The sequence below is a fragment of the Leopardus geoffroyi genome, chromosome D4 (assembly GCF_018350155.1).
Source record: "Leopardus geoffroyi isolate Oge1 chromosome D4, O.geoffroyi_Oge1_pat1.0, whole genome shotgun sequence".
NCBI classification, from domain to species: Eukaryota; Metazoa; Chordata; class Mammalia; order Carnivora; family Felidae; genus Leopardus; species Leopardus geoffroyi.
The window spans coordinates 56,456,933-56,481,915 of NC_059342.1; the positions used below are offsets into that span (position 1 = coordinate 56,456,933).

The 24,983-nt window shown below is 44.9% G+C and overlaps 2 protein-coding genes across 10 annotated transcripts in view; one reads left to right on the forward strand and one right to left on the reverse strand.

The window, feature by feature from the left end:
* Nucleotides 1–18,507, reverse strand: part of FAM219A (family with sequence similarity 219 member A) — a 55,113-nt gene extending 36,606 nt beyond the window's left edge. For 4 of the 8 annotated variants that reach the window (XM_045470115.1, XM_045470114.1, XM_045470110.1 and 1 more), the window contains exon 1: nucleotides 18,162–18,507. In XM_045470115.1, coding sequence (XP_045326071.1) covers nucleotides 18,162–18,188 — 27 coding nt within the window. In that variant the 5' untranslated portion in view covers nucleotides 18,189–18,507. Of the gene's footprint in view, nucleotides 1–18,128 lie in introns of all 8 variants that reach the window. The other 4 variants (XM_045470112.1, XM_045470111.1, XM_045470108.1 and 1 more) reach the window with 1 other exon arrangement.
* Nucleotides 18,508–18,680: 173 nt separating this feature from the next.
* The window catches only part of DNAI1 (dynein axonemal intermediate chain 1), a 59,967-nt gene continuing 53,664 nt past the window's right edge, over nucleotides 18,681–24,983 (forward strand). For both annotated transcript variants that reach the window (XM_045470105.1, XM_045470106.1), the window contains exon 1: nucleotides 18,681–18,989. In XM_045470105.1, the coding sequence (XP_045326061.1) occupies nucleotides 18,960–18,989 (30 nt within the window). In that variant the 5' untranslated portion in view covers nucleotides 18,681–18,959. The remainder of the gene's footprint in view (nucleotides 18,990–24,983) is intronic.

Sequence of the window (24,983 nt, forward strand, 5' to 3'; positions counted from 1 at the left end):
CCAGGCTGGGGTAGGAAGCTCAGGAAACAAGTGAGAAAAGTCTGTCTTCAGCATTGAAGAAGGCTGCTTAGAAATCCCTGGAAAGGTAAAATAAACCCAGCCCCTGCTGAATTCTCTCCCAGAGGAGGAAAACACTAGACTTGCCTTCACACTCTAGCATGGTCAAGCATAGGTCTAGCAGGATTCACAGAGAGCAGATGCAGAAGCTTCGTGGGGGAGATAGTGTTGCCTCAGTGAGAAGAGACTCCAAATAAGCATTCATGAAGCAGGGTGAGTACCTGTGGTCTGAAGACATTCTAGGGACATCTTGGGCTGATAAAGTAGGAAATGATGGTATAGGATAAGGGCAGTGATAGAAAAAGTAGGGTCTAAAGGAGAATGGCCTAGAGATATCTATAATACCTGTGGGGGATATAGGCAGAACATTGACAGGGGTTTTTTGCTGTGCATATGTAAAAGAAACTCCTGATTAGACAATGGACTGAGGCAATGACCAGCAATGGTTGCTCAAAACTTTAAGTGAAAGGCTGAAGGCAACATTTGTGATGGAGAGATTAGACTAACTATACCACTAGTTAATCTGAATTTCACAAAAGGTGGGACAACCCATATGTCCTGCACCTCCTTCCGGATGTGATGCACTAGGAAGTATACAGCACACCTCAGAAGTATTCTTCACAAAAAAGTTGAATCTGAATCTAATCAGACCTTGAGATATAATTACCAGTTTGCAGAAATATAGGAGACAGACAGGGTTATAAATGAAATAATTATTCACAGTAATCTAGGGGGTGGGGTATAGGTAAAACAAGGTTAGCCCTGGGTTGATCATTGTTGAAGTTGGGTGAGTACTAGGGAATTCATTTTACCTTTTCCTCTACCTTGCATATGCTTGAGATTTTGCATAGCAAAACATTTTTAAAATTTGAAGGTCTACAGACTAGAAACTACCTTCTCAAGTCCCCACTGGGGAGAATAGTAGCAACGTGGACATTTTCAATTGTTTCTTGGGCCCTGAAAGTTGGCCCATGGGAGCTGAAACAGAAGCAGGACATCCTCCTCTAACATCAGTACTGGGGCTTTTCAGGAAGGCCCCACTCTGCCAAAAGAATTCTAAAACAGTCATGGTACAGAGGGGCAGAGCAGGACTCCTCTAGTCAATGGAACCCCTTTGGGAATCAATGGGAGCACAGAGTACTTCCATCTCTAGCCTGGTCTCATCATGGCCTTGTCAAGGAGGCCAGGGGCTCTCCTCATTTGATGATGAGAAGAATAAGCCATCTTTTCACCCTCTCCTATAAAAGCTCCCTTGGGAACCACTGACCAAAAAATGGAAAACACCAACCCCTTAATTGCCATCAACCCTTAGATCAGAAATGAGAGGGTAATTTGCAGTTCATTTTCATGTACATGATCTTATTCATTTTATAAATAGCCTGAAAGAGTTTAGGAGCTTGGCTAAAGGTCATAACAAAAGTGGTAAAGTTAGAATGTACCCAGCCAACTTTCTACCACAGCTGTGTACAGCTCCTGCCCTGAGGCCAGTGCCCCTCAGTAGGTCACCCTCATCTCCATAGCCCCTCAAGGATACACAAGCCAATTCTTGTAGGAGTTCCCTGAGACTGCCTCACTGCTATAGTTCAGTCCCTTGGCAAATAAAGGATCTGAAACATGAGGTTCCATTAGGAAGTTGACAGGGAGATGGATAGATGGTTCCTGACCGGTTCCCTTTGGTGCCGCTGTTTACTACCTTGACTATCACCTCCCAACTTAGTCTCCCTTCCTGACTCCACATAATTCTTCCTCTTTTTTCCCCAAGCCACTGATCACCACCACCACCTTCCCACATCATTATCCCCACTTGGCCTTTCTCTGAGCTTATGATATCCTCTGAGCCAGGGCTGGAAGCAGCAGGACAGCTGAGGGCAGAGAGGACTTTCTGGAAGCTGAAATCCTTAGCGAACACCTTTGGGGTTTGTAAGAGGCCCAGTAGAGGCCCTTCTTACTAGCTGCTGCAATCTACATGCCAGTGTGGCTGCTGGCTTTCCCACTGGAGTCAGGTCTGCCCCTGGACAGAATAGCTTGTAGCATTTGACTTTCGTGGTAAGGAGAATATGAACCCCGTGCCTAACACACAGAGAACAAGACATCCAGGCTGGCACTCTTTCCTCCCTCCAAGAACTCCAGATATTTTTTTCCATCTCCAGGAGGATGTGTGCAAGTCATATAATGTTGGAAGACTCAGGTAGGAGCTCTTCGTTGGGACAGTCAAGTTGCTCACTAAATATTACACGTCACACATCACAACTCCATTAATAGCTCCTCCAGCCTCACAACAAAGCTAGCAGCACAGTCATCAGCTCTGCTACCTATGAGAGACAGGCTGGACCAGCCCTCCTACATTCTTCTATGTCCTTTACTCCTGAAAACTTACCTAATGCTGTAAAGGGAGAGGATGGAGAAAGGTCAATTTGTAAGAGATTCAGACTACCAAATCTGGGAGCCCCCACCCCACCGGAGAACATGTAGCAAGTCACTCCTTGTCAGGGATTCCAGGTCCTTCTCATTCTGTGGTCTGAGCTCAAACATTACTTTTTTTTTTTTAAGGTTTTTTTTTTAGATTTTTTTTTAAAGATTTTTTTGAGGGGGCCACCTGAGTGGCTCAGTCGGTTAAGCACCTGAGTCTTGATTTCTGCTCAGGTCTTAATCTCACAGTTCATGAGTTTGAGCCCTGCAAAAGGCTCTGTGCTGACAGTGCAGAGGCTGCTTGGGATTCTCTCTCTCCCTCTCTCTCTCTCTCTCAAAATAAATAAATAAACTTAAAAAAAAATTTATTTTTAAGTAATCACTACACCCAATGTGGGGCTTGAACTTACAACCCTGAGATCAAGAATCCCATGCTCTACTGACTAAGCTAGCCAGGTGCCCCAACCATGACTTTCTTTCTTTTTTAAAATTTTGTTTTAATGTTTATATATTTTTGACAGAGCGAGAGACAAAGCATGAGCAGGGGAGGGGCAGAGAGAGAGGGAGACACAGAATCTGAAGCAGGCTCCAACTGGGGCTCCAACTCACAGACCGTGAGATCATGACCTGAGCCGAAGTCAGACGCTCAACCAACTGAGCCACCCAGGCGCCCTATCTTTTTTTTTTCTTTTTAAATATTTATTTAAATTTTAGTTAACACACAGCACAACATTGGTTTCAGGAACAGAATTCAGCGATTCATCACCTCCCTCCATCAACTTTCAGTTCATTCTCTGTTGTTAAGAATCTCTTATGGGGTGTCTGGGTGGCTCAGGTGGTTAAGCGTCCTACTTAGGCTCAGGTCATGATCTCACAGTTCGTGGGTTCAAGCCCTACACTGGGCTCTGTGCTGACAGCTCAGAGCCTGGAGCCTGCTTCAGATTCTATCTCCCTCTCTGCCCCTCCCGTACTCGCATTCTGTCTCTCTCTCAAAATAAATAAACATAATAACAAAATTTTTTTTTAAAAAGAGTCTCTTATGACTTGTTTCCGCTCCCCTTCCCCCCCACCTTCCCACATGTTCATCTGGTTTGCTTCTTAAGCAAAATTCCATATATGAGTGAAATCATATGGTATTTGTCATTCTCTGACTGACATATTTCATGTAGCATAATATACTCTAGCTCCATCCACATCGTTGCAAATGGCAAGATTTCATATTTTTTGATGGCTAATATTCCATCGTATATAAATACCATATCTGCTTTTTAAAAAATGTTTTTATTTATTTTTGAGACAGAGAGAGACACAGCATGAGCAGGGGAGGGGCAGAGAGAAAGGGAGACAGAATCTGAAGCAGGCTCCAGGCTCTGAGCTGTCAGCACAGAGTCCAACGCGGGGCTCGAACTCATGAACTGTGAGGTCATGACCCGAGCTGAAGTTGGACGCTTAACCAACTGAGCCACTCAGGCGCCCCTATACCATATCTGCTTTATCCATTCTTCAGTCAATGGACATTTGGGCTGTTTTCATAATTTGGGTATTGTTGATAATTTTGCTATAAACATTGGGGTACATGTACCCCTTCAAATATGTGTTTTTGTATTATTTGGGTAAAAATACCTAGTACTGCAATTGTTGGATTGTAGAATAGTTCTATTTTTAACTTTTTGAGGGACCTCCATACTGTTCTCCAGAGTATCTGCACCAGTTCTCATTCCCATCAACAGTGCAAGACCGTTCCCACTTTCTCTACATCCTTGCCAATACCTGTTATTTCTTGTGTTGTTAATTTTAGCTATTCTGACAGGTGTGAAATGGTATTTCATTGTGGTTTTGATTTGTATTTCCCTGATGATGAATGATATTGAACATCTTTTGATGTGTCTGTTGACCACCTGGATGTCTTCTGTGGAAAAGTGTCTATTCATGTCTTCTGTCCATTTCTTAACTGGATTATTTGTTTAGTTTGGGAAGTTCTTTATAAATTTTGGATCCCAAACATTACTTTCTCATTGGAGCCTTACCTGACATCCCCAGTCTAATGTGGGAGGTTTTATTATTCTCTCTCATGCTATCTTGTTCTTGTCTTTTTCATCGCTTGTCATAGTTTGTTATTGTAATTTTGTTAGCACACTTCATTTGTTTAGTATCTGTCTCTCCTACTGGACTTCCAGCTCATATAGGCAGGGACCATGTTTGCTTTATTCATCACATTATTCCTTGTGTCTGGTACAGTGTCTTACAGAGAACGAATGTCCAATGGTACTTTTTTAAGATTAAAAAAAGTATATTTATTTATTCTGAGAGAAGGAGTGCATGTGCATGAGCAGGGAAGGGGCAGAAAGAGAGGGAGAAAGAGAGAATCCCAAGCAGGTTCCATGCTGACAGTGCAGAGCCTGACATGGGGCTCGATTCCATGAACTCATGAGATTATGACCTGAGCCAAAATCAATAGTCAAACACTTCAGTGACTGAACCACCTAGGCACCCCAAAGGATTTTATTTTTAAGTAATCTCTACACCTAACGTGGGGCTTGAACTCACAACCCCAAGATCAAGAGTCACATGCTTTACTGACTGAGCCAGCCAGGCATCCCCCCTCCGCCAACAATAGTATTTTTTGAATAATGAATGAGAGCCCCAATTCATGTATCCCCTTGAATCTCTCACAATTCTTTACATGTACTTTCTATTCCACTCATTAATTCCCACCTACTCATTCTCCTCTGGGTCTCTACTAGGTCCCCTCCTTAGAATCACCTCCTAATATCCTCTCCACTCGTACTCATCTTTAAAGAAACCAGTTGCACTCTTCTGTAGTTCTGTTTCATGAAAGCAACTCACAACATAGCACATAAAATTGGACCCCCCAAATTAGGATATCATATGTATTAAGTTATGTGCTAGAGGTTTTAGAGGCTTTAGGGATGGTTGAGACCTCACTAGAATAGTCAGAGAAGACTTCCCCTGGAGAAAGGGAGTTTATATGGTCTTCTGAAGGATAGGTGGGGGTGGGATAGGCAGACAAGGAAAAGGGAGAGAGTTCTTAAGAGGAGAGGAGGTCTTGGGGCTCCTGGTTGGTTCAGTTGGAAGGGCATATGACTCTTGATCTTGGAGTCATGAATTTGAGCTCCATGTTGGGTACAGAAATTACTTAAATAAATAAACCTAAAAGAAGGGTGGGGAGAGTTGGCCTCAAGATGCCAATAGACAAGAGGAGGTGAGGGGCCTGGTTAGGAAAGTTGGCATGAATGGTAGAAAATATGGCCAGCCAGGAGGAGCAAAACTTAGTGTAGATGCCTCAAAAGCAAGTGGAGAAGTTTAAGTTGATGAAGAATTTAATTAGGTCCCAAATTGTATCAAGGGCCTGGGAGTCAGGATGTTCTGTCCATGCCAACCTCCAGCTGTTTAATAGCCAAGCCGTTTCTGGGATTCTGCTTGCATATCTGTAAAATGGGCAAAAACGACTTTCCCAGTCCGCTTCACAAGGTGATTCAGGTACTTTGGAAACACCTTTTCATCTACCTTAGAAAGAAATTTACAGGGGCGCCTGGGTGGCTCTGTCGGTTGAGCGTCCGATTTCGGCTCTGGTCACGATCTTGCAGTCTGTGAGTTCGAGCCCCGCGTCGGGCTCTGTGCTGGCAGCTCAGAGCCTGGATTCTGTGTCTCCCTCTCTCTCTGCCCCTCCCCCGCTCATGCTCTGTGTGTCTCTCTCTCTGCCAAAAATAAATAAACATTAAAAAAAAGTTAAAAAAAAAGAAAGAAATTTACAATAAGGATAATTGCAACCATAAACTTCAAATTCTAAAGAGAATGTATTAGGGCCACAGGACAGGTAGAACGGACAGTTCATACTTTATTGAAAGAGAGATAAGGATGCATGAAGAATGTGGCATTTTTGTGATAGGCCCTGAAAGACAGGAAAGATTAGCAAACACATATTAACAGAAAAGTAGGAAGGTTGCTGCTCGTGCTAAATTCCACAGTGGATTTTTTAGGCATGTTTATATTGCACACACATAATAGAGCCACGTCTATTGCTAGAGTGTTGTTCCTAGCTCCTCCTTTAGTGTGGCATTTTGCAAAGAGCAACATGTTTTCCAGGTGCCCTGGCCTCTGGCCCCAGTTTGAGAACCGTTACCACAGGGAACAGGAGGCAATGAAGCCCAGAGATAGAAGCATGTTTATGCTCCCAACCCAAAGGCCCTGGTTCCTCCTTGTGAATATTAAGTCTAACTGTTTTTCCTTTCTTAACTCCAGCAGTTTAGGCATTTAAAAACCTTAAAATGCTTTCCCTGCAACTATATATATATTTTTTTACAGGCTGAACAGCCTCAGCTCTTCCAACTGTTCTCACGTAATGTGGTTTTGACTCCTTTCTTCATTCCAATCACTTCCCCTCTTGAATAATGGCATCAGCATAGAACATATGACTTCAGATAGCACTGACCTGTCACCTTCAAGGACCTGAACTCCTAGGACCTGAATGCGGCTCAACAGCACGTTACCTTTGCTCATGGCCATGTCACATAGTAGGTTTATATGAAGTCTTTTGTCCATATAAGCACTAGCTTTCTGAAGGTCTATCCTAGCCTACACAATCCACAGCCTCACCTAGATTCAAATTCCACATTGCTGAATCCAGCCAGCTCCCTCTCTGAGAGTAAGAATCAATTACAAAATGTAGCATAGCTTCTTTTTTTTTTTTTAATTATTTATTTATTTATTTTGAGAGAGAGAGAGAGAGAACAGGAGTGGGGCAGAGAGAGAGAGAGGGAGAGAGAAAATCCCAAGCAGGGTCTGCTCAGTGCAGAGTCTGATGCAGGGCTTGATCTCATGACTGTGAGATCATGACCTGAGCCAAAAACAGGAGTCAAATGCTTAACTGAATGAGCCACCCAGGTGCCCTGTGGCATAGTTTCTAATAAATATGAAACCACCATCTCACTAGCTCCGGTGAATCCTTACCTGTATTAGCAGCCAGCCTAGCCCAACATGTGACCCCAGTTTTTTGCCTTGATTCTACACTGCTAAGACAAAGGCTTACCCTATTTCAGATGTATCTTGAGTTCAACGTAACAGTAGGTACAGTTATTAAAGATGATCATGAATCCTCAACTGATAATAATAGAAGTACACTATCAATGTTATGGATTGAGGCTGGTCCCACAGTAGTCTGAGTCAGTTAGACCAGATGAGGAGGTCTAGGTCTAGTTCCAGGGACGACAACCTCAAAGTATCCACTTACAGCAGCCAGGATAACTGGAGATGTGGAAACCAGTCTCTGGGAAAATGGTAGGAGGAAAATGCAGGTTCTATTTAGCCTGGGAAAAAGAGAGTGCTAAGGCTGTACAGTTCACAGTAGGGCCCTTCCTCTCCAGTAAACTGCTGGCCTAAGGGTCTCATCTTATAGCCTATTCCTTCTCATTGCTCCTTTAGTCAAGGGCTTATATTTTCATCTGAAGTGTGGCCAACTACTTATATGATACTTACGAGGTTTTTTCCTAAATCTGCCTCTTTTCCCCTTATTCGGTCAGCAGAGTCAAGGTTACTTCCTCTTGCTTGGCCTATCTATTTCCAAAGATTTATTAACTTTATATAAGGTCAATACTTCAAAATCCATGTTGGAGATGAGGGTAGGAAAGATCAGTTTTCTCCATTAATTTCTTTTTTTTTTTTTTGCCACTGAACATGTATTGCTTCATTTTATTTTATTTATTTATTTTTAATATATGAAATTTATTGTCAAATTGGTTTCCATACAGTGCTTATCCCAAAAGATGCCCTCTTCAATACCCATCACCTACCCTCCCCTCCCTCCCACCCCCATCAACCCTCAGTTTGTTCTCAGTTTTTATTTATTTATTTATTTATTTTTCAATATATGAAATTTATTGTCAAATTGGTTTCCATACAACACCCAGTGCTCATCCCAAAAGGTGCCCTCCTCAATACCCATCACCCACCCTCCCCTCCTTCCCACCCCCCATCAACACTCAGTTTGTTCTCAGTTTTTAAGAGTCTCTTATGCTTTGGCTCTCTCCCACTCTAACCTCTTTTTTTTTTTTCCTTCCCCTCCCCCATGTGTTTCTGTTAAGTTTCTCAGGATCCACATAAGAGTGAAAACATATGGTATCTTTCTTTCTCTGTATGGCTTATTTCACTTAGCATAACACTCTCCAGTTCCATCCACGTTGCTACAAAGGGCTATATTTCATTCTTTCTCATTGCCACGTAGTACTCCATTGTGTATATAAACCACAATTTCTTTATCCATTCATCAGTTGATGGACATTTAGGCTCTTTCCATAATTTGGCTATTGTTGAGAGTGCTGCTATAAACATTGGGGTACAAGTGTCCCTGTGCATCAGTACTCCTGTATCCCTTGGGTAAATTCCTAGCAGTGGTATTGCTGGGTCATAGGGTAGGTCTATTTTTAATTTTTTGAGGAACCTCCATACTGTTTTCCAGAGAGGCTGCACCAGTGTGCATTCCCACCAACAGTACAAGAGGGTTCCCGTTTCTCCACATCCTCTCCAGCATCTATAGTCTCCTGATTTGTTCATTTTGGCCACTCTGACTGGCGTGAGGTGATATCTGAGTGTGGTTTTGATTTGTATTTCCCTGATGAGGAGCGACGTTGAGCATCTTTTCATGTGCCTGTTGGCCATCCGGATGTCTTCTTTAGAGAAGTGTCTATTCATGTTTTCTGCCCATTTCTTCACTGGATTATTTGTTTTTCGGGTGTGGAGTTTGGTGAGCTCTTTATAGATTTTGGACACTAGCCCTTTGTCCTATACGTCATTTGCAAATATCTTTTCCCATTCCGTTGGTTGCCTTTTAGTTTTGTCGATTGTTTCCTTTGCTGTGCAGAAGCTTTTTATCTTCGTGAGGTCCCAATAGTTCATTTTTGCTTTTAATTTCCTTGCCTTTGGGGATGTGTCAAGTAAGAAATTGCTGCGGCTGAGGTCAGAGAGGTCTTTTCCTGCTTTCTCCTCTAGGGTTTTGATGGTTTCCTGTCTCACATTCAAGTCCTTTATCCATTTGGAGTTTATTTTTGTGAATGGTGTAAGAAAGTGGTCTAGTTTCATCCTCCTGCATGTTGCTGTCCAGTTCTCCCAGCACCATTTGTTAAAGAGACTGTCTTTTTTCCATTGGATATTCTTTCCTGCTTTGTCAAAGATGAGTTGGCCATACTTTTGTGGGTCTAGTTCTGGGGTTTCTATTCTATTCCATTGTCTCCATTCATTTCTTAGAGAGCCATATCATAAGAGTCCAGCCCCTCTGTGAAACAGATTGCTGAGCCGGCTAACATCTCTAAGATTCTTCCTTTCCTGTGTTCTTTGCCTAGGATAACTGTGATGGCTCAGGCCTCAGGGCTGCCAGGATGGCAAGCAGAAATTATTCTTCCCCCACTAAAGACCATGGCAGATGTGGAAAATCAACCACATCACTCATTCTCACTGACCCAGAACTCTGCTTCAGAATCCACCTTAATACATGGTCCAGACAGCCACTACTGATCAATGGACATTGATACAAGGGGTGAAACCTGCTTATCATTCATGCTTTATATAGCCCATGGAGTAGGGAGTGTAAAATGATTATTCGGGAATGCTTTTGAGCTGCTAAGACCAGGGGGCACATTTAATGGTACCATACAGGAAGTACTGAGGTACCCTACCTAATCAGGAAATCACTTTTTCAGCTTAAATCCCAGTTGAGATGGGATTCCTTCTGATGAGAGATTTCTTTCTGATGACTATAATCTTTATAGTTTCTCCTGCTTAGCACAACACAAAAGGGCAGAGCACAGCCCACAGGTAAAAAGAAGAAACAGAATTGAGGCAAGCAGCCACCACACAAAGATTAAAAGTAAAGTACTAAATGGGTAAAGTGTACAGTATGTGAATTATATCTCAATGAAGCTGTCAAAAAAAAAGTTAAAGGTAAAAATACTGGTTTCACTAGACCAACATTTAGTAGAGGGACTGAAAGTAAGTAAAATGCCTTTAGTATTATCATGAGAAAAACTAGGCACTAGGTATTTGCTTTTGCATTGACCAAAGTTCACCAAGAACTTCCTACTAATGGCAGTAAGTCCAGACCTTGACATAAAGCCGCAACATCCCATTACAGACTAGCATGGGATAAAATGGTGTGGGTTATAAAAGAGACCTAAAAGAACCAGGAATACTACAAATCTAGACTGAATCAAAAAAGAGGCTAATTTCTAAGACAGAATTTCCCAAAGAGTATTCCGTAAACCACATTTGTTCTGTAGGATGTTAATAGATGTAACATGAAAAAAGGCCTCATAGGGGTGCCAGGGTGGCTCAGTCAGTTAAGTGTCCGACTTCAGCTCAGATCATGATCTCATGGTTCATGAGTTTGAGTCCCACATCGGCCTCTGTGCTGATAGCTCAGAGCCTGGAGCCTGCTTCGGATTCTGTGTCTCCTTCTCTCTCTGCCCTCCCCCACTTACACTCCCCTCTCTCTATCAAAAATAAATAAATATTTTTTTAAAAAGTACCATAGATACACAAACTTGAGAAACATTGGGTTAAACAAAGCTGGAAAGGTTTCTTTATTGCAGAACTTCTCAGAGCCTTTAAAACACTAGTAAACATTGTGATGGGATAGTGTATAGTGTTTCCCAAAGGAATTTGTCTATAGATCTTTTTTATTCCCCCATAAAGTATCTCAAAGGACCAATGTTTCTAAGAATTATACTATAGAAAATGCTGGTCTAAGCCATGCTTCACTAAGTGCTTCACCAATTCCTTTACAAAGATAAAACTGGAAATTATTATGGGAACTATAAATCATTTATAGTTTGTAGATAATTATGTTTAAGTTAACTACATAGTAAAATATGTATGGTTCTTACTCCATGATTCAGATGCAGTTAATTCAATAAATCTTAGTTAAAGTATCCCTTCAGGTATTGTAGATAGATGGGGTGGACTCTGGTTAGGACAGCCAAAGTCTGGTGACGAAAACAGGAAAAACCAGGCCAGGTACCACAGTAGCTGGGCTTGTTTCTGCCTGAGTGTGGCCTTTTGTCATACTTACATTTCTCAGGGCTGGAATGGTCAGAGAACACCCTTTGTGGCCATTAGTCCCATCTTATGCACATAAATACATCATTGTTATTATAGAAACTTAAAATTGACCTTCAAGAACCACCTGATACTCAACTTGGTCTTGCTAAATAACAATAGCAGCAACAGCAAATGCAATGACGTATCTGCTTGAACTAGCTCCTAAGAATGTACCACCTAGAGGAAACTCCTACTTGGTCCCTGTCTAAGGTCCTCCAGGCCAGATCCCATGAGCCTCCTTTCTAGTGGGCTTCTCCACTCCAGAGTCCCTTCCTAGAGCCAAGGAGTTCATCTGGCTGCCCCACAGTGAAGTCTTTGGGTCATGTGCCAATTTCTGAACTCCAGAGCAGAGCTAGATCCAAAGCTGGTCCCAGCTCTGCCCCCTTCCTTCCTTCCGTTCTCTGGCCCAGATGGCCACTTTCCCACTAGAGTCTCCTTAGTAAACAATGACTTGAGAGCCTGTTGAGCCATGCCTCTTGCTTCAGCTAGCATCTCTGAGTATCTGCTATTAGTCTGATTCTCCTCTTCCAGTTCTCTTTGGGGCTCCCTGTACCTGTTCTCCCAGGGTCTGCTGGAAGGCATGAAGCAGCTAAGCCCAAGAAGCTGAGTCTCCTACATCCTTTCCAGACACAAGCCTCCATCTGCCCTTTCAAGTAGGGAAGGGGGTGCCTGAGGTGAATCAGGTTCAAGTGAAGAAGGCTCTGTTTTCCATTTCTTTTCACTATGGGCAATAGTCAAAAGCAGCAGGCAGTTGGGGGCTGGAAATGATTCAGCCTAACACCCAGCTGCCCATGGAAGCACCTGCCAACTGAGACTACACTTGGGGCCTTTAAGAAGACAAGTCACCTCCAAGCAATCTCACTCTAGAAGCCTGCTCCCTTGGTACACCTTGCCTGGAAGATAGCAGCCTGGAAACTGCTTCTCTCCCAAGTGCAGCTTTCCAGGCTGGTCTCAGAGAAGGGGGGTATGTGTCCTTTTCCATTCTGACTCTTGCAAGTGAAGCAGTAACTTACACACCCATTCTAAAAGAAGTCAGTGAAAGAGTCTAGCTGAACCAAGTAGAGAGCAAACTGTTATAAGCTTAACCAGGGTGATGCTAAAAGGCCAGGCCAGAAAATACAAAATAAAGAACTCTCTTAGCCAACAAAGGATTTTATTTTTCCTTCATCAAAGCGCTGCTGGGAAAACAACAACAACAGCAACAAAATACCATGACTCCTTACTGCCACCAATTTGCTTGCATTCATCAAAGCAGGTTTCAGGAGAAAAGTATTTACTGGCAGGTGAGCACATGTCTTAGTATCCTTTTTGAGGCTGTTGGGGCCAGTGTCACTCTGGTCTTTGGCTCCAGGACTTCTGGGTCCCTCATAACCCCAAGAATGCAGTTTCAACAGCAGAGCAAAGGAAAACAGCAGACTTCTCCCATATAAGCAGTCCCTGAAGCCAAGAGGTACACAGACCCAACCTCCCAAACCACGACAATTTCCTGGGGTGGTGATGGTGCCTCTTGCCTTCCAGATATCCATGCCATAAACCTGAGAGTCATCCTTGACTCCCAACCTCTCCATCAGAACTCCAGACATATACCATATCCTGCCTATTCTGCTGTATTAGGATCTATATATGTGTCCCTCCTCTCTTTCTGCTTTAGCGTAGGCTTTCATCATGTCTTGCCTGGATTATTATTGCACCACCTCCATATTCGTTTTCCAACCTCCAATGTCACCTCCCATCTCTCATCCAGAATTGGAGTGATAGTCCTAAACTCAAATTTGACCATTTTATTCCCTTAATTACAACCCTTCATTCATTCAAATGCACGCTTTTGTTTCTTCCTCCATACCCTTTGCTTGGAACCCTTACCCTCACCTCATCTTATTGGTTTGTCAAGCTGCTAGTCTTCTTCTAAGAGCCAGTTCAGCAATGTCCCCTCTGTGAAACCTTTCCTGATCACTTGATGAGAGCCCTTCCTGTTTTCCTTTGGCCCTGCTTGACGTCGTTCTTACTTCGTGCAGTGCTAATTACCCATAGTACCTCAAGCCATCTTGACTGTGTGTATTCCTGAATCAAGAATCTGTGTTATCAAGCCCAACACAACATCTGGCAGAAAGTAAGTTCTTAATGTTTGTTGATTGAAGAGAGGAGTAGTAAAGGAGAAGGTGGAGGCCTGAGCAAATCTGATCCCCCCTTTGCAATATAGGAAAAGAGAAGAGGGTGTTCCTCTTCCCAAAACCTGAGAAGTACTACTGGGTCATAAGCCACATGCACCCACTAGGAGAACCTACTCTTAAACTGAAAAGCCTTCTGACCACAAGAAGGTAACTTGAGGCTCCCAGACCACAGGATACACATGGGTCAGTTTCCCTTAGTGGCTTCCTGCTCTGTTTACAATGTTCTCTCTGCCACTTTCAGGAGCTACTGTGGCCTACTCACTGAATTACTATCTTGACCATCCCCATCCATGAGTGTCAAGAGGCAAGAGGAGCCTCAGATATCTTTCCAAACTCATGTGGTCAAAGTATCAAAACCTCAGCATTCCTCATCTTCTTACAAGGGAGGTGCCACTATTACTCAGGGGCACCCTTCGCTGATTTCCACTCTTTCCTGACATATATCTAAGAGCTTCCTCTAGCTATTTGAGCCCATCCTTCTCCTGGCCACCTACTGGAGAAATCTCATTTGTCTCTATCCTTAAAGTATCTGGAAATGAGCATACGCTCATGAACTAAACAAATGAGTTAATGGATAATGTGGGTTTCAAGGAGGACAGACTACCATTTCTTTCAGGCGTACAGAGACCCCATATGGTGCCATATGCTTTTTTTTTTTTTTTTTTTTTTTTTTGGTTGTCTCTTAGGTCTTTGAGAGCACAGGAGGTAAGATTTTGCCTGACATAATTAAGTCCTTAAAAGCTCCATTTTTTTCCCCTCAACAAATCTCTTCCTTTCCAATTGAAGCCAAAGAGAAGACATAGACTATGAGGCTGCACTAACCAGCCCAACAGACAAATAGGGCCAGAGAGACTATCCCTGATACTCACACAAACAACAGCCCAAATCCAACCCAACTGCTCAACAGAGAGCCTTGGATATCTGGGAGCTTCCCTAGATCAGTGAGGTGCATGTGTGGCTTGGACACAAAACTGAGTACAAGGTGTACTTATCCCTGAAAGTTTCTTTGGAAAATCTGTGTTCAGAAACACTCAGGATTGTCTGGGAGATGAACACAGCAGAAGTGGAGCACAGGGACTAGGTCTCCAAGAGCAATTCTCATTCCTTTCATAAGGAGACAGGAAGAGACCCTGGGGAGCTCTCAGTGATAGGCCCAGGCCTGGTTCAGCTGCTGAGATGCAGCCAGGCCAATTAAATAATTGTGATGGGAAAAGAAAGGAAGCCATTCCTTTCAGGCAAACTCCCACCCCAGACAGGAGGCTCCACACAGCTGTGGCAACAGCAGCAGCAACAACAGGGCAGGGATCTCTTCCTCTTCTTCCCACTAGTTGGAACTAATGCTTAAATTAGCATCTTGGAAACACTCAGATCTGCTGGCTGTGCCTTCTCTCCCAGCTCCTGCCACTCTCTTAGACCTCCTTTTCAAGCCTGAGGTTCTCTTTCAAGTAAATAAAAAAAAAAAAAAAGAAATAAAAATCTTCTTCCCTAGAAGAGCCTTTTAAGTAAGGAATGCCTTCTGGATTCTTTCCACCACTATGGGTGAGGGAGGGTTATTTAAATGATGGAGTCCCTGTGATAGGCCTTTATCAGTACAGCTTGGTCCAGTAAAGAGCAGAGAAGCTAATACCAGCATTGCCTTGTTTCCATTAGGGCTAAAGGAGACAGCCCCTATTCTGCCCTCAGAGGGGCAGGCCCACACTGAAGGAGTAAGCATGAACAATAAACTTCTGCCAAACTGTGTCTGTGTTGCTAACCACTGTGTCCCCAATACCTAGTATAAGATCTGGAACAGAGACGATACTACAGAAATATTTGGTGAATGAATTAGCTAAATCAGTGATATCAACTCCCTATGATATTCCTTGGAAGACAGAGTGAAGAGCTATTGCTTAAATTTTAAAGAGATAGTTTGTCTTCATTTCATAAATGAGAAAACTGAATCCAGAGGAGAGGAGAGACTTCCTAGAGGTCTCAATAAATAATAAATAGGTCACAGTTGAGTTTGATCCTGGGACCCTAGTTTTTATGGTCTACTCAAATACCTCTAAAGAGCCACTTTGCTCTTCTCTTTTGTGGTATACTGTTTTGATTCCTTATGCCCTGCAATGAAGGCTCTTTCAGAAATGCTACACAAGAATCTGCTAGTCTCAATAATACACAGAGCATTTAAAGAGTTCTGGGGATCCTCTAGATTTCAACCTGGAAACAGAGGTCAAGAAGCAGAAATCTACAGGGCAATGTCTGTGCCCCTAAAGGGGGGGATTACTGAATTGCCACTCCCATCACTCTCATCAACCTCAACAAAGTATCCTCTTACAGAGGACTCCTTTAGCCTTCAAGAAAAGGGTCTGAGGGCAACCACAGCTTTTCTGATAAGTGCCTCCTCGCATAAGCACTTCTAATCCAGAGTCACACAGACCAGAGCATTTTAGGAGTCTTCTGGGGTCACTATTTACTCAAACTATCATTGGGAACTTCAGGCAATAACAAAGGTACCAAGGACAACTAAGAAAGCCTTGTGACCTCATTCCTTCCCCCCCTTTCCTTGGACAACTATTGACTACCTTCTCAGGAACCCCAGATGGGAGGCAAGAACCAACTCATTGCTTTCTTCTCATGACTAACTTGGACCTCCTTTCCCTCCTATTTCATCCATCATCCCTTTTGGTTCTCGATTAGATGCTTAGAACTGGAAGGGCCATCTAATTTGACAAGCCAGGTTGGTTGGAAAGATAATCCAGAAAAGAATGTCCTCTTAAACCAGCCTAAAGTTCTTCAAGTTCATGGGACAGACTTCTCACCAGGATTTTCTGGCCCCCCCAATATTCCAATGATGGTATCAGCCTAGGAAAAAAGTCCATCAGCATCTCTCTCCCCAGTTTAATACTGTATACTTATGTAGAGCTTCTGTTTGGGCTTCTAGAACTAAGTAGTAACAAAAAGGGAAAAAGGCTCATTTCCTGCTAGGTGGCTCCTAATGATTCTCTCTACCATCCCCCAAAAGGTGTGGCTTAGAGTTGGTCATGGGTCCCTGACAAAGTCTGTCTGGTCTGCTGTAATGGGTAGGTTACTTACTCAGGAAGCTACAAAGCACATCTGTTAGCCAGGGGTCTAGGGGCCCAAATGTGGAACATATTCCTCACCTCCCCACCTAACATATAAGGAGGAGCCTTAGGGAGCCCCAGATCTTCAAGCTTTGGAGAGCTCTGCTAGGCGCCAGCATAGCTCAGAGAATAGGGCATCCACGCCTTTCAGGTTCCTGGCCTACCCTGCCTCGTTCCAGCTCCCCCTCAGGCTCCAAGGAGGAAGGGAGAAGGAAAAGTGAACAGAGAGGGGCACTCCCTCCCTTCCCCCTCTCCTTATACCAGGTGGCTAGGCCGCTGCGGCGCCTCTCGCCCCACTGCCCACCGCCGGTCGTACAAGCCAGTCAGGTAATCCCCCCTGAGCGGTGGCCATAGGGCATGGTCTCCCCTAAGCTTGGCCTCGGTCGCCCGCGTCGCCCTCCCCCTTCCATCCCCTCCGCGCCGGCAGCGATGACATCATTCCTCCCAGACTCCCGGACCGCGGACAGGCAGCAGGATGGGCGCCCAGCAAAGACTCGAAGCACGTAGGCCGAGGATGCTGGGGGCTCTTCGAAAGGGTGGGCACTGGAGGCTCCGGCGCGACCCCGCCCCCTCTCCCGTCGATTCCAGAGCTCTCTCATCCGCGCCCCTGTTTCTCCACCTCGCCGCCGAGCTCTCTCCCCCTCGACTCCAGCTCTAGCACCCCCAGCCTAGACTGCCTGCGCTCTCCTCAGAAGAACGTAATTCAGGGGTGCTGCACCGACCCCCTGTACCCACCGGTCCTTGGCCCAGGCCTGAATTCCCATCCGTATCCAGCAAACTGGCAGGCATGCTCCCTCCTTCTCTGCAAGCCTACTCCCAGTCCCTTTTAGCCTAATTGCTCCCTGGCCCCCTCCCCCGCGCTGAGCATCACAGGCCTCTAAAGCTAAGCGGCTCCTCACCTCTCATCCCAGCCCCTGGGCCTGGCCGCGGCGGTGCCCTATGACAGTTTCCTTCATTTCCCAGCTAAGGGCCTCCACTAGCGGTGTGCACCATTGTGCCCCAAACATTCCACCCGACGGCCCTCCCCGTTTCTCCCTTGGCCTGTCTCTGCTGACTATGCCCTAAGCCCTTACATGCCTTTTTGCTGTCACTCCGCTCATTCTCCTACGGTTTTCTAGTCCTACAAGTCCCCCTCCCCCGGCGATGCGATTTCAAGGTTCCCTTTGCTCCATCCCAAGGCGCCCCCTCCGCACAGCCACCAAAGCCTGATTCCCTCCTTTCCTCCCCCTCGGGCAGCGCCCCCTCCCGGTCCTGGCCTGCCCGCCGCCCGCCCCCTCACCAGCGGCTGCATCTCCGAGTGCGCGGTGGGCACCTGGAACCGGTCGATCTCCTCCATCATGGTGCCGGCGGGCGAGCGGGCCCGGGGCCGGGCGCGGCCAGGGACGCCGACGGGACAGCGCGGGGCGGCGGCCCCAGTAGCCGGGTGGGTGGTGCAGACTAGGCCGCCCGGGACGAGTCGGGCGGGCAGGCGTCCGGGCAGATGGAGGGGTGGGCGAGGGGTGGGAGGTTCGCTGGCTGACTGAGACCAGCGTGGCTCCGTGGGCTTGCCTTAGTGCTACCGCGGCTGGGGCCCTGCCGAGCCGCAGGTCTTGCCTCGCCTCCTCCTCCGCCGCCGCCTCCTGTCAGCCGCTCAGCCACTGCGGTGACTCGGCAACTCCACTTCCGGGTCCGGGACACCGCCTGGACTTGCATTATTCATGAGGAGGTGGTGCCTGGGTGCTCCAGCCCCGCCCACATGCAGGAGTTTCTAATGCGCTCGGCCGCGGGTCGTTTTATTCCTGAGGGGGCGGGTCTTAGTGGAGCCGGAGATTCCCCGCGCGCCCAGTCCCGCCTCTCCCTCGAGCCGGGAGGGAGCGTCAGAGGCGCCTGCGCCTTGGCTAACGGTTGGTTGCTGGGCAACCGCGTCTGGGAGGAGCCGATTCTATACTGCAAGGGCGCGGGGACCCACATCGACTGCTGTCCCCAAAGAACCCCTGCAACTGGGAATTGAAGTGAAAGAGAATCCGGATTTCCTGTGCGTGATCGAGGGGACAAACACATTCCTAATCCTCAGGCGAGAGAGTATTTTGTAGGTGTTCCAAGTGTTGAGGTGTTTCCTGCTTCTTCCAAGATGCCCCATAAACAGCCGCCTCGTAAGCAGGTACCACACACCCCGACTGCCCTCTCCCAATGACCTCTGAGGACACTGATCATCTTCTACTGATCCTTCATCTTCCTTTCCTTGTTGACCCTTAACCTCTCTCTCTGTGACCCCTTGCCTGTGTTTCCACTGACCTCTAACCCTGTCCTTTTCTCTCCCTCTAATCCTAGCTTCCTCTCACACACTGCCCCTCCACTATTTCCCACTTTCCTTTCACTTGTCCTCACCTCGCCATTCCATTCCCTCTCTCCACTCACACCACAGACCCTCCTGACCAGTCCATCTGTCTTACCTCCCACCCCCACTCCCACTGATACCTTCCTCATTGCCCTTATATTCTTGTCCCAAAGAAATTCTTTTTCCAGCCATTTTCTGTATGTCCAGCGCTGGGCTAGGTGGGGACACAGGCCTTTGAGACCCCACAGAGGGAGTGCAAGAGAACTGTACAGGAGACACAGAACAGATTATGTACAGGAGTTTGGCTTAGATTTTCTGTGCTGGGAGACTTGTGAGGAGAGAGAGGTCAGGTAAAGAGGAAGAGAAGAGAGATCTTTTTCCCATTCTTGCCCCCCACCCCCACATCACACACTTGGACACACCAAACACTGGCCCCGACTATTTCTGGAGCCTCATATGTCTCTCTTTGCTGTGAGTCCCTGGACCACTCCTGTGACTCATTCAGCCATTTGAACATTGTGTCCTTGTTGCCACCTGGCCAGATGTCATCCCTTGGGTAACTTGGATACCCAAGAGTTAGCCCCTTCACCCACCAAGTACAGAGTTCTGCTTTCCTCCCCAGCATCACTCTGGAAGGTAAGGTAAGGCCCAGCTTCTCAAGGAGCCCTCTGTGGTTGTCACTCAGCCCTTTAAGAATTCACTTTTTCCAAACCCTTTATGAATTATCACCTTGGGACTAATATGCGGTTTCTGACTCTGTGAAGCAGAACTTCTATTTATTTATTCTAAGTTTCCTTCACTCAGATCTAGGAATTTTGAGGTTTGGAAAGCAAATCTGTGTCCATGCTGTTTGTGACTTTACATATTTTGGTTTGTCTTTCTCCATATTAGTCTTTGCTAGTTTGCTTCCTTCACTTGTCCTTCCAGAGCAGGTGGACTCATCTCTCTTAGATCTCTGCAACTACGAGGAGGCTGCTGTTCCTGTATGGCCATGCCCTAGTTTTATGTCAGGGTGGCTGTGTTTTTAAGCTCATATACAGTGCTTGGGCCTACTGACTTAATTTACATAAAGTTTGTTTTAAATTCAGCATTACTGATGCCTGGCTCACATACAATGAAATGGACATTTTAGTTGTACATGTTGACAAGTTTTGACAAATTTATACACTTGTGAACCACCACTACAATTGAGATATAGGACACTTCCTCTACCCCCAAAGTTTTCTTGTGCCTCATCCCAGTCAGTTCTTCCCAACCCTGCAGGCCCAGGTAACCATTGCTTTCTGTCACTTGCAGATGAGATTTGTGTTTCCTGGCACTTAAAGTTTGAACAAGCTTGGGGTCAGTTTCTCCAGCCCATTAGGGGAGACGTTAGAGTCTAGTTTCACTGAGAGCAGAGAGCGGTGACAGCAGATAGGAATCAGAAAAGCCTGGGTCAACCGGCCATATACACATGGACGCATGGAAACAACCCTATGTTCACGTATGTATACACTGACTATGGACACATCAGTGCTGCCCCCTAGAGGGAAGAGTTGTTTTAATGTGTAATATTGGTGAGTGGGGTGTGAGAAAAGGTTGGGTTGTGCTAGGTTGTATTCTTCGCTCTCTTGTCTCAGTGAAGGTCAATCAGGGTCACTGGTGAGCTGGGTGTGCGACAGTCTAGAGAGGTTTGAGAAGTTGTGCCTTTCCTCTGGGAACTCTGGGGAACTCTGGGGTTCCCCTGAACCTAGCACAACTCCTCCCTCTAGGGGAGAGAGAACACAGGCATACAAAGATAAGAGAGGATGGGATCCCTGGGTCTGGCAGGAAGAGAGACATACAGGTTGAAGCAGCCTAAGCTTCAGGGAGGAGGTATCTATGACTTGGCTGCCTGCAGTGTAAAGGGAAGGTCAGGACTGAGCTTGTGACTCCCTCTTGCCCTCAGGATAAAGTCCCAAAAGTCCAACTTGTTTTGTATGGCCTGCAAAGCCTTGCAAGGTCTAGCTGTTGCCACAAAACCTACTTCAGATCCCACCATTGCTCTGTGAAAATTCCATAGTTGCAGCACACTGAACTGCCCTCACTTCCTGGAAAATGACATCCACACACTCTTCTCCTCTAGACCTTTGAAACTGATGTTTCCTCTACCTGCCTGGTATAATCATTTGTCTGTGTCCACCTTTTCCATGCCATTCTGCCTCAAATTTCTTCATTTTCCAGCCATACATCAGGTCTCAGCTTGGCTGTCATATTCTATAAGATATTAAGTCCCCTTTTTGGAGAGACAGGATAGGGTGATAGCCCCCCTAGACTATGTGATAGCATAGTGAGAATGTCTGTCTCATTCATCGTTGATTCCCCTGAACATAGCACAATGCCTGGAATATATTAAATTCTGAAAATGAAATGAATATGAGTTCTGAATGCCTGGAGTTGTTCTTCAGAAATTTTGATCCAAGTGTGTTTAAATTTTTTTTAATGTTTATTTATTTTTGACAGAGAGAGAGACAGAGCATGAGTGGGGGAGGGGCAGAGAGAGAGGGAGACACAGAATCCAAAGCAAGCTCCAGGCTCTGAGCTGTCAGCACAGAGCACGATGCAGGGCTCGAACCCACGAACCATGAGATTATGACTTGAGCCCAAGTCGGATGCTCAACCGACTGAGCCACCCAGGCGCCCCCTTTGAGTGTGTTTAAAGTATAGGAGGGCACCTGGTGGGATGAGCACTTGGTGTTGTATGGAAACAAATTTGACAATAAATTTCATATTAAAAAAAAATAGTATAGGAAGGGGAACACCTGAGATGAAGAGACTAGTGGGGAGTGATATCAAGAAAATGTCACTATAGAAGCATGTTTTTCTGGGTTCATGTTTATATCTGCTTTGGCAGTAGAGCTATGAATGATTCAAAATTGAATCACATGTACCCATGCCTTAAGATCTGGGTATTAGAGATTTAAGAGGTCAACAATTCTGATGCCATAGTCATTCTCATTCAACAATTATTTATTGATCACCTACTATATGCCAGGTACTGTTCTAGGCACTGGTGATACAGAAACAAACAAAACAAACAAAAATCCCTGCTCTCATGGATCTTATCTTTTAGTTGGAGGTAAATTGTCAATAAACAAATAAGTAAAATATACAGCTTATCAGATGATAATAGGTGTCAAGGATTAAAATAAAGCAGGGAAATGGAGTAGGAAGTTCAGGGAACCAGAAGATTATGATTTAAACATAGCAGTCACAGAAGGCCTCACAAAGGTGGCATTCGAGAAAGATCCAAAAGAAATGAACAAGTTAGCCTCCAGACTGAGGGCATAGCAAGAGTAAAGTTCCTGGTGTGGAAGCTTGCTATAAATGTTCTAGATCAGCAAGGCAGGAGGAAGGGGGGCAGTGGCAGGAAATAAGATCAGAGAGGTGTATCCCTCTACTCTATCAGGTTAATCAAATAACCCATGGCATATTAAATTGGTTGTGATAGAGCTCCATGAATCATAATTTGTAATTAAAATGCATGAATGCCAGGCACCATAAACCATGACCAGCCCAAAACATCACTGGTAATGCCCCAATAACAAAGTGTCCTTCCCAAAAAATTTGAGAATTCCAACTGGTTGCAATGTGTATATGTGCAGGAGGAGCTTTGCAACGTTGCCAAACATTGCCTGGCAGCCAGACTTCTTCGTAGAGAACTGAATTAGAGTCTTCTGTGAACTCCAGTTAAAAGCTAATTTTAGTTTATGACTAACAAATTTTAGTACTTCTTTATAACTCAGTTAGTTACCATAAAAAAAAAATCAGTCTGGAACTTTGCATCATTTGCCTGTGAGAGCCAAAGAAAGGACTTGCATTTGCATTTTTGGATCATCTTATGGTCTCTCCAGAGGCCCCTGAGGGACAGTACTTTTAGAACTGATGATCTTGATGAGAGGTGACTAGGGTAGGGGAGAATGGGCAAGAATGCATACAAGGCCAAAAAAGAATCTTAGATGATTCAGAAATTTTGACCTGGTGACTGAGCCTGGGATCCATAGAAGAAAGGACAAGAGGAGGTGAGTGGAATCTAAGGGCAGTTAAAGTGTTTCTATACGTTCAAACTAAGATATCCACTCTCTTGTGACCCTTTTTCTCAGTGTCATCCTTATACCTCCTATCTTCCTCAAGCCCTAGATATTATTCACCCCTTATCTCCTAAATACCTCTCAAATCAAACCACTTTTTCATATTCACTGTCACCTTCCTAGCCCAGCCTATACCATCTCTCACTCAGAGTACTGTAAAAGCCTTATACCAGTACTCTCATCCACTCATACGCCTTACAATCCATTCTCTACAACTGCATCGAATGATTTGTTTCGCATTGTCAGTTTGAGGGGCACCTGGGTGGCTCAGTCAGTTAGGCGTCTGACTCTTGATTTCAGCTCAGGTCATGATCTCAAAGTTCATGGGATAGAGCCCCACGGGCTCTGGGCTGATAGCAGGGAGCCTGCTTGAGATTCTTTCTCCCCTCTCTCTCTGCCCCTCCCCTGCTCATGCTTGCACTCTCTCTCTCCATCAAAATAAATAAATAAATAGACATTTTCAAAAACCTGTCATTTTGATTATGTCATCTCCCGCTTAGAACCCTTCAATGAATTCCCATTGCTCTTAGGATAGGGAAAATTTTTTTAGATAACACTTCAGGGGCCTATATGGGCTGAGGCTTGTTTAGATCTCTAAGCCTTAATTTTACCACTCTTCCCATATTAGTGCTGTTCCTCTCTCTGGAACACTCTTCAAATCCTCTCTTATACACGTATTCCTAAGATTTCAGCCCAATCATCAATCCCCACAACCTGCCTCAATGCTGCCATCCTGTTAATGAACATAGGGTTGTTTCCTCTATTATGTAGTCTCATTGCTCTTGATCCTTTCTTTCTTAGCCTGCATCTTAGTATGTAATTATTCACTTGTTTGTGTAATTATCTGATTATTGTATGTCTCTCCCATTAGACTGTGAGCAAGATCTGTGGATGTTTTTTGCTCACATCTATTCTCAAGCTCCTAGCACAGTGACCATCACAACAGAAGCTCTCAATAAATGATTATTGAGTGAATTATAGAATGTGGTTGTGAAGTAGCATAGAGTGCTATGAAAGCATGTAGTAGGGTATGCTAACAACTGATTCTAGGGGGATGAGGGAAGATTTCTAGGAGGAGCACCATGATTTAAGGTTTGAACAAAGGAAGAAGAGTTCAAAATGTAGGATAAGAAAAAGTGACCAGAGAAGTTAGAAGACAACACAGAATAGAAGGCATACAAGAACATACATGGCAGACAACAAGGAAGAATAATGTCCTAAAGAAGAGTGTGTTTATAGTGTATTTACAGTGTTTATAGAGTATGTGGTCAGCCATGTTGCATGCTGCTAAGGGGTCAGTGAAGATAAGAACCAGATATAGCCATTAGATATAATAATTAGGAAACTGGGGTTTCCTAATTAGGTAACTGGGGACCCTGGAAAGAACAATTTCTGAGGTGAAAGCCAGACTGAATGGAACTAAGAAGACAGTAAAGACCAGGTTGACAAGGATTTTTTTAAGGGATGACAGTAAGACTTGAATATGTTAAATGCCAAGGGGAAGGACTCTGGCATAGATAAGAAGAAATTGGGGATCAGGAGACAGATAACATATTGACTAGAGCCAAGTCTCTGAGAAGAGGAGGTGAGAGCGGATCAGTTGTGGACAGGAGACTGTACCAGGAGAGAAGAAAGGAAGAAGGGATGGATGCAGATGATGATAATTTAGAGGTTTAGTGGCAGGAAGTTGAGAGAATTTTCTCTTCTC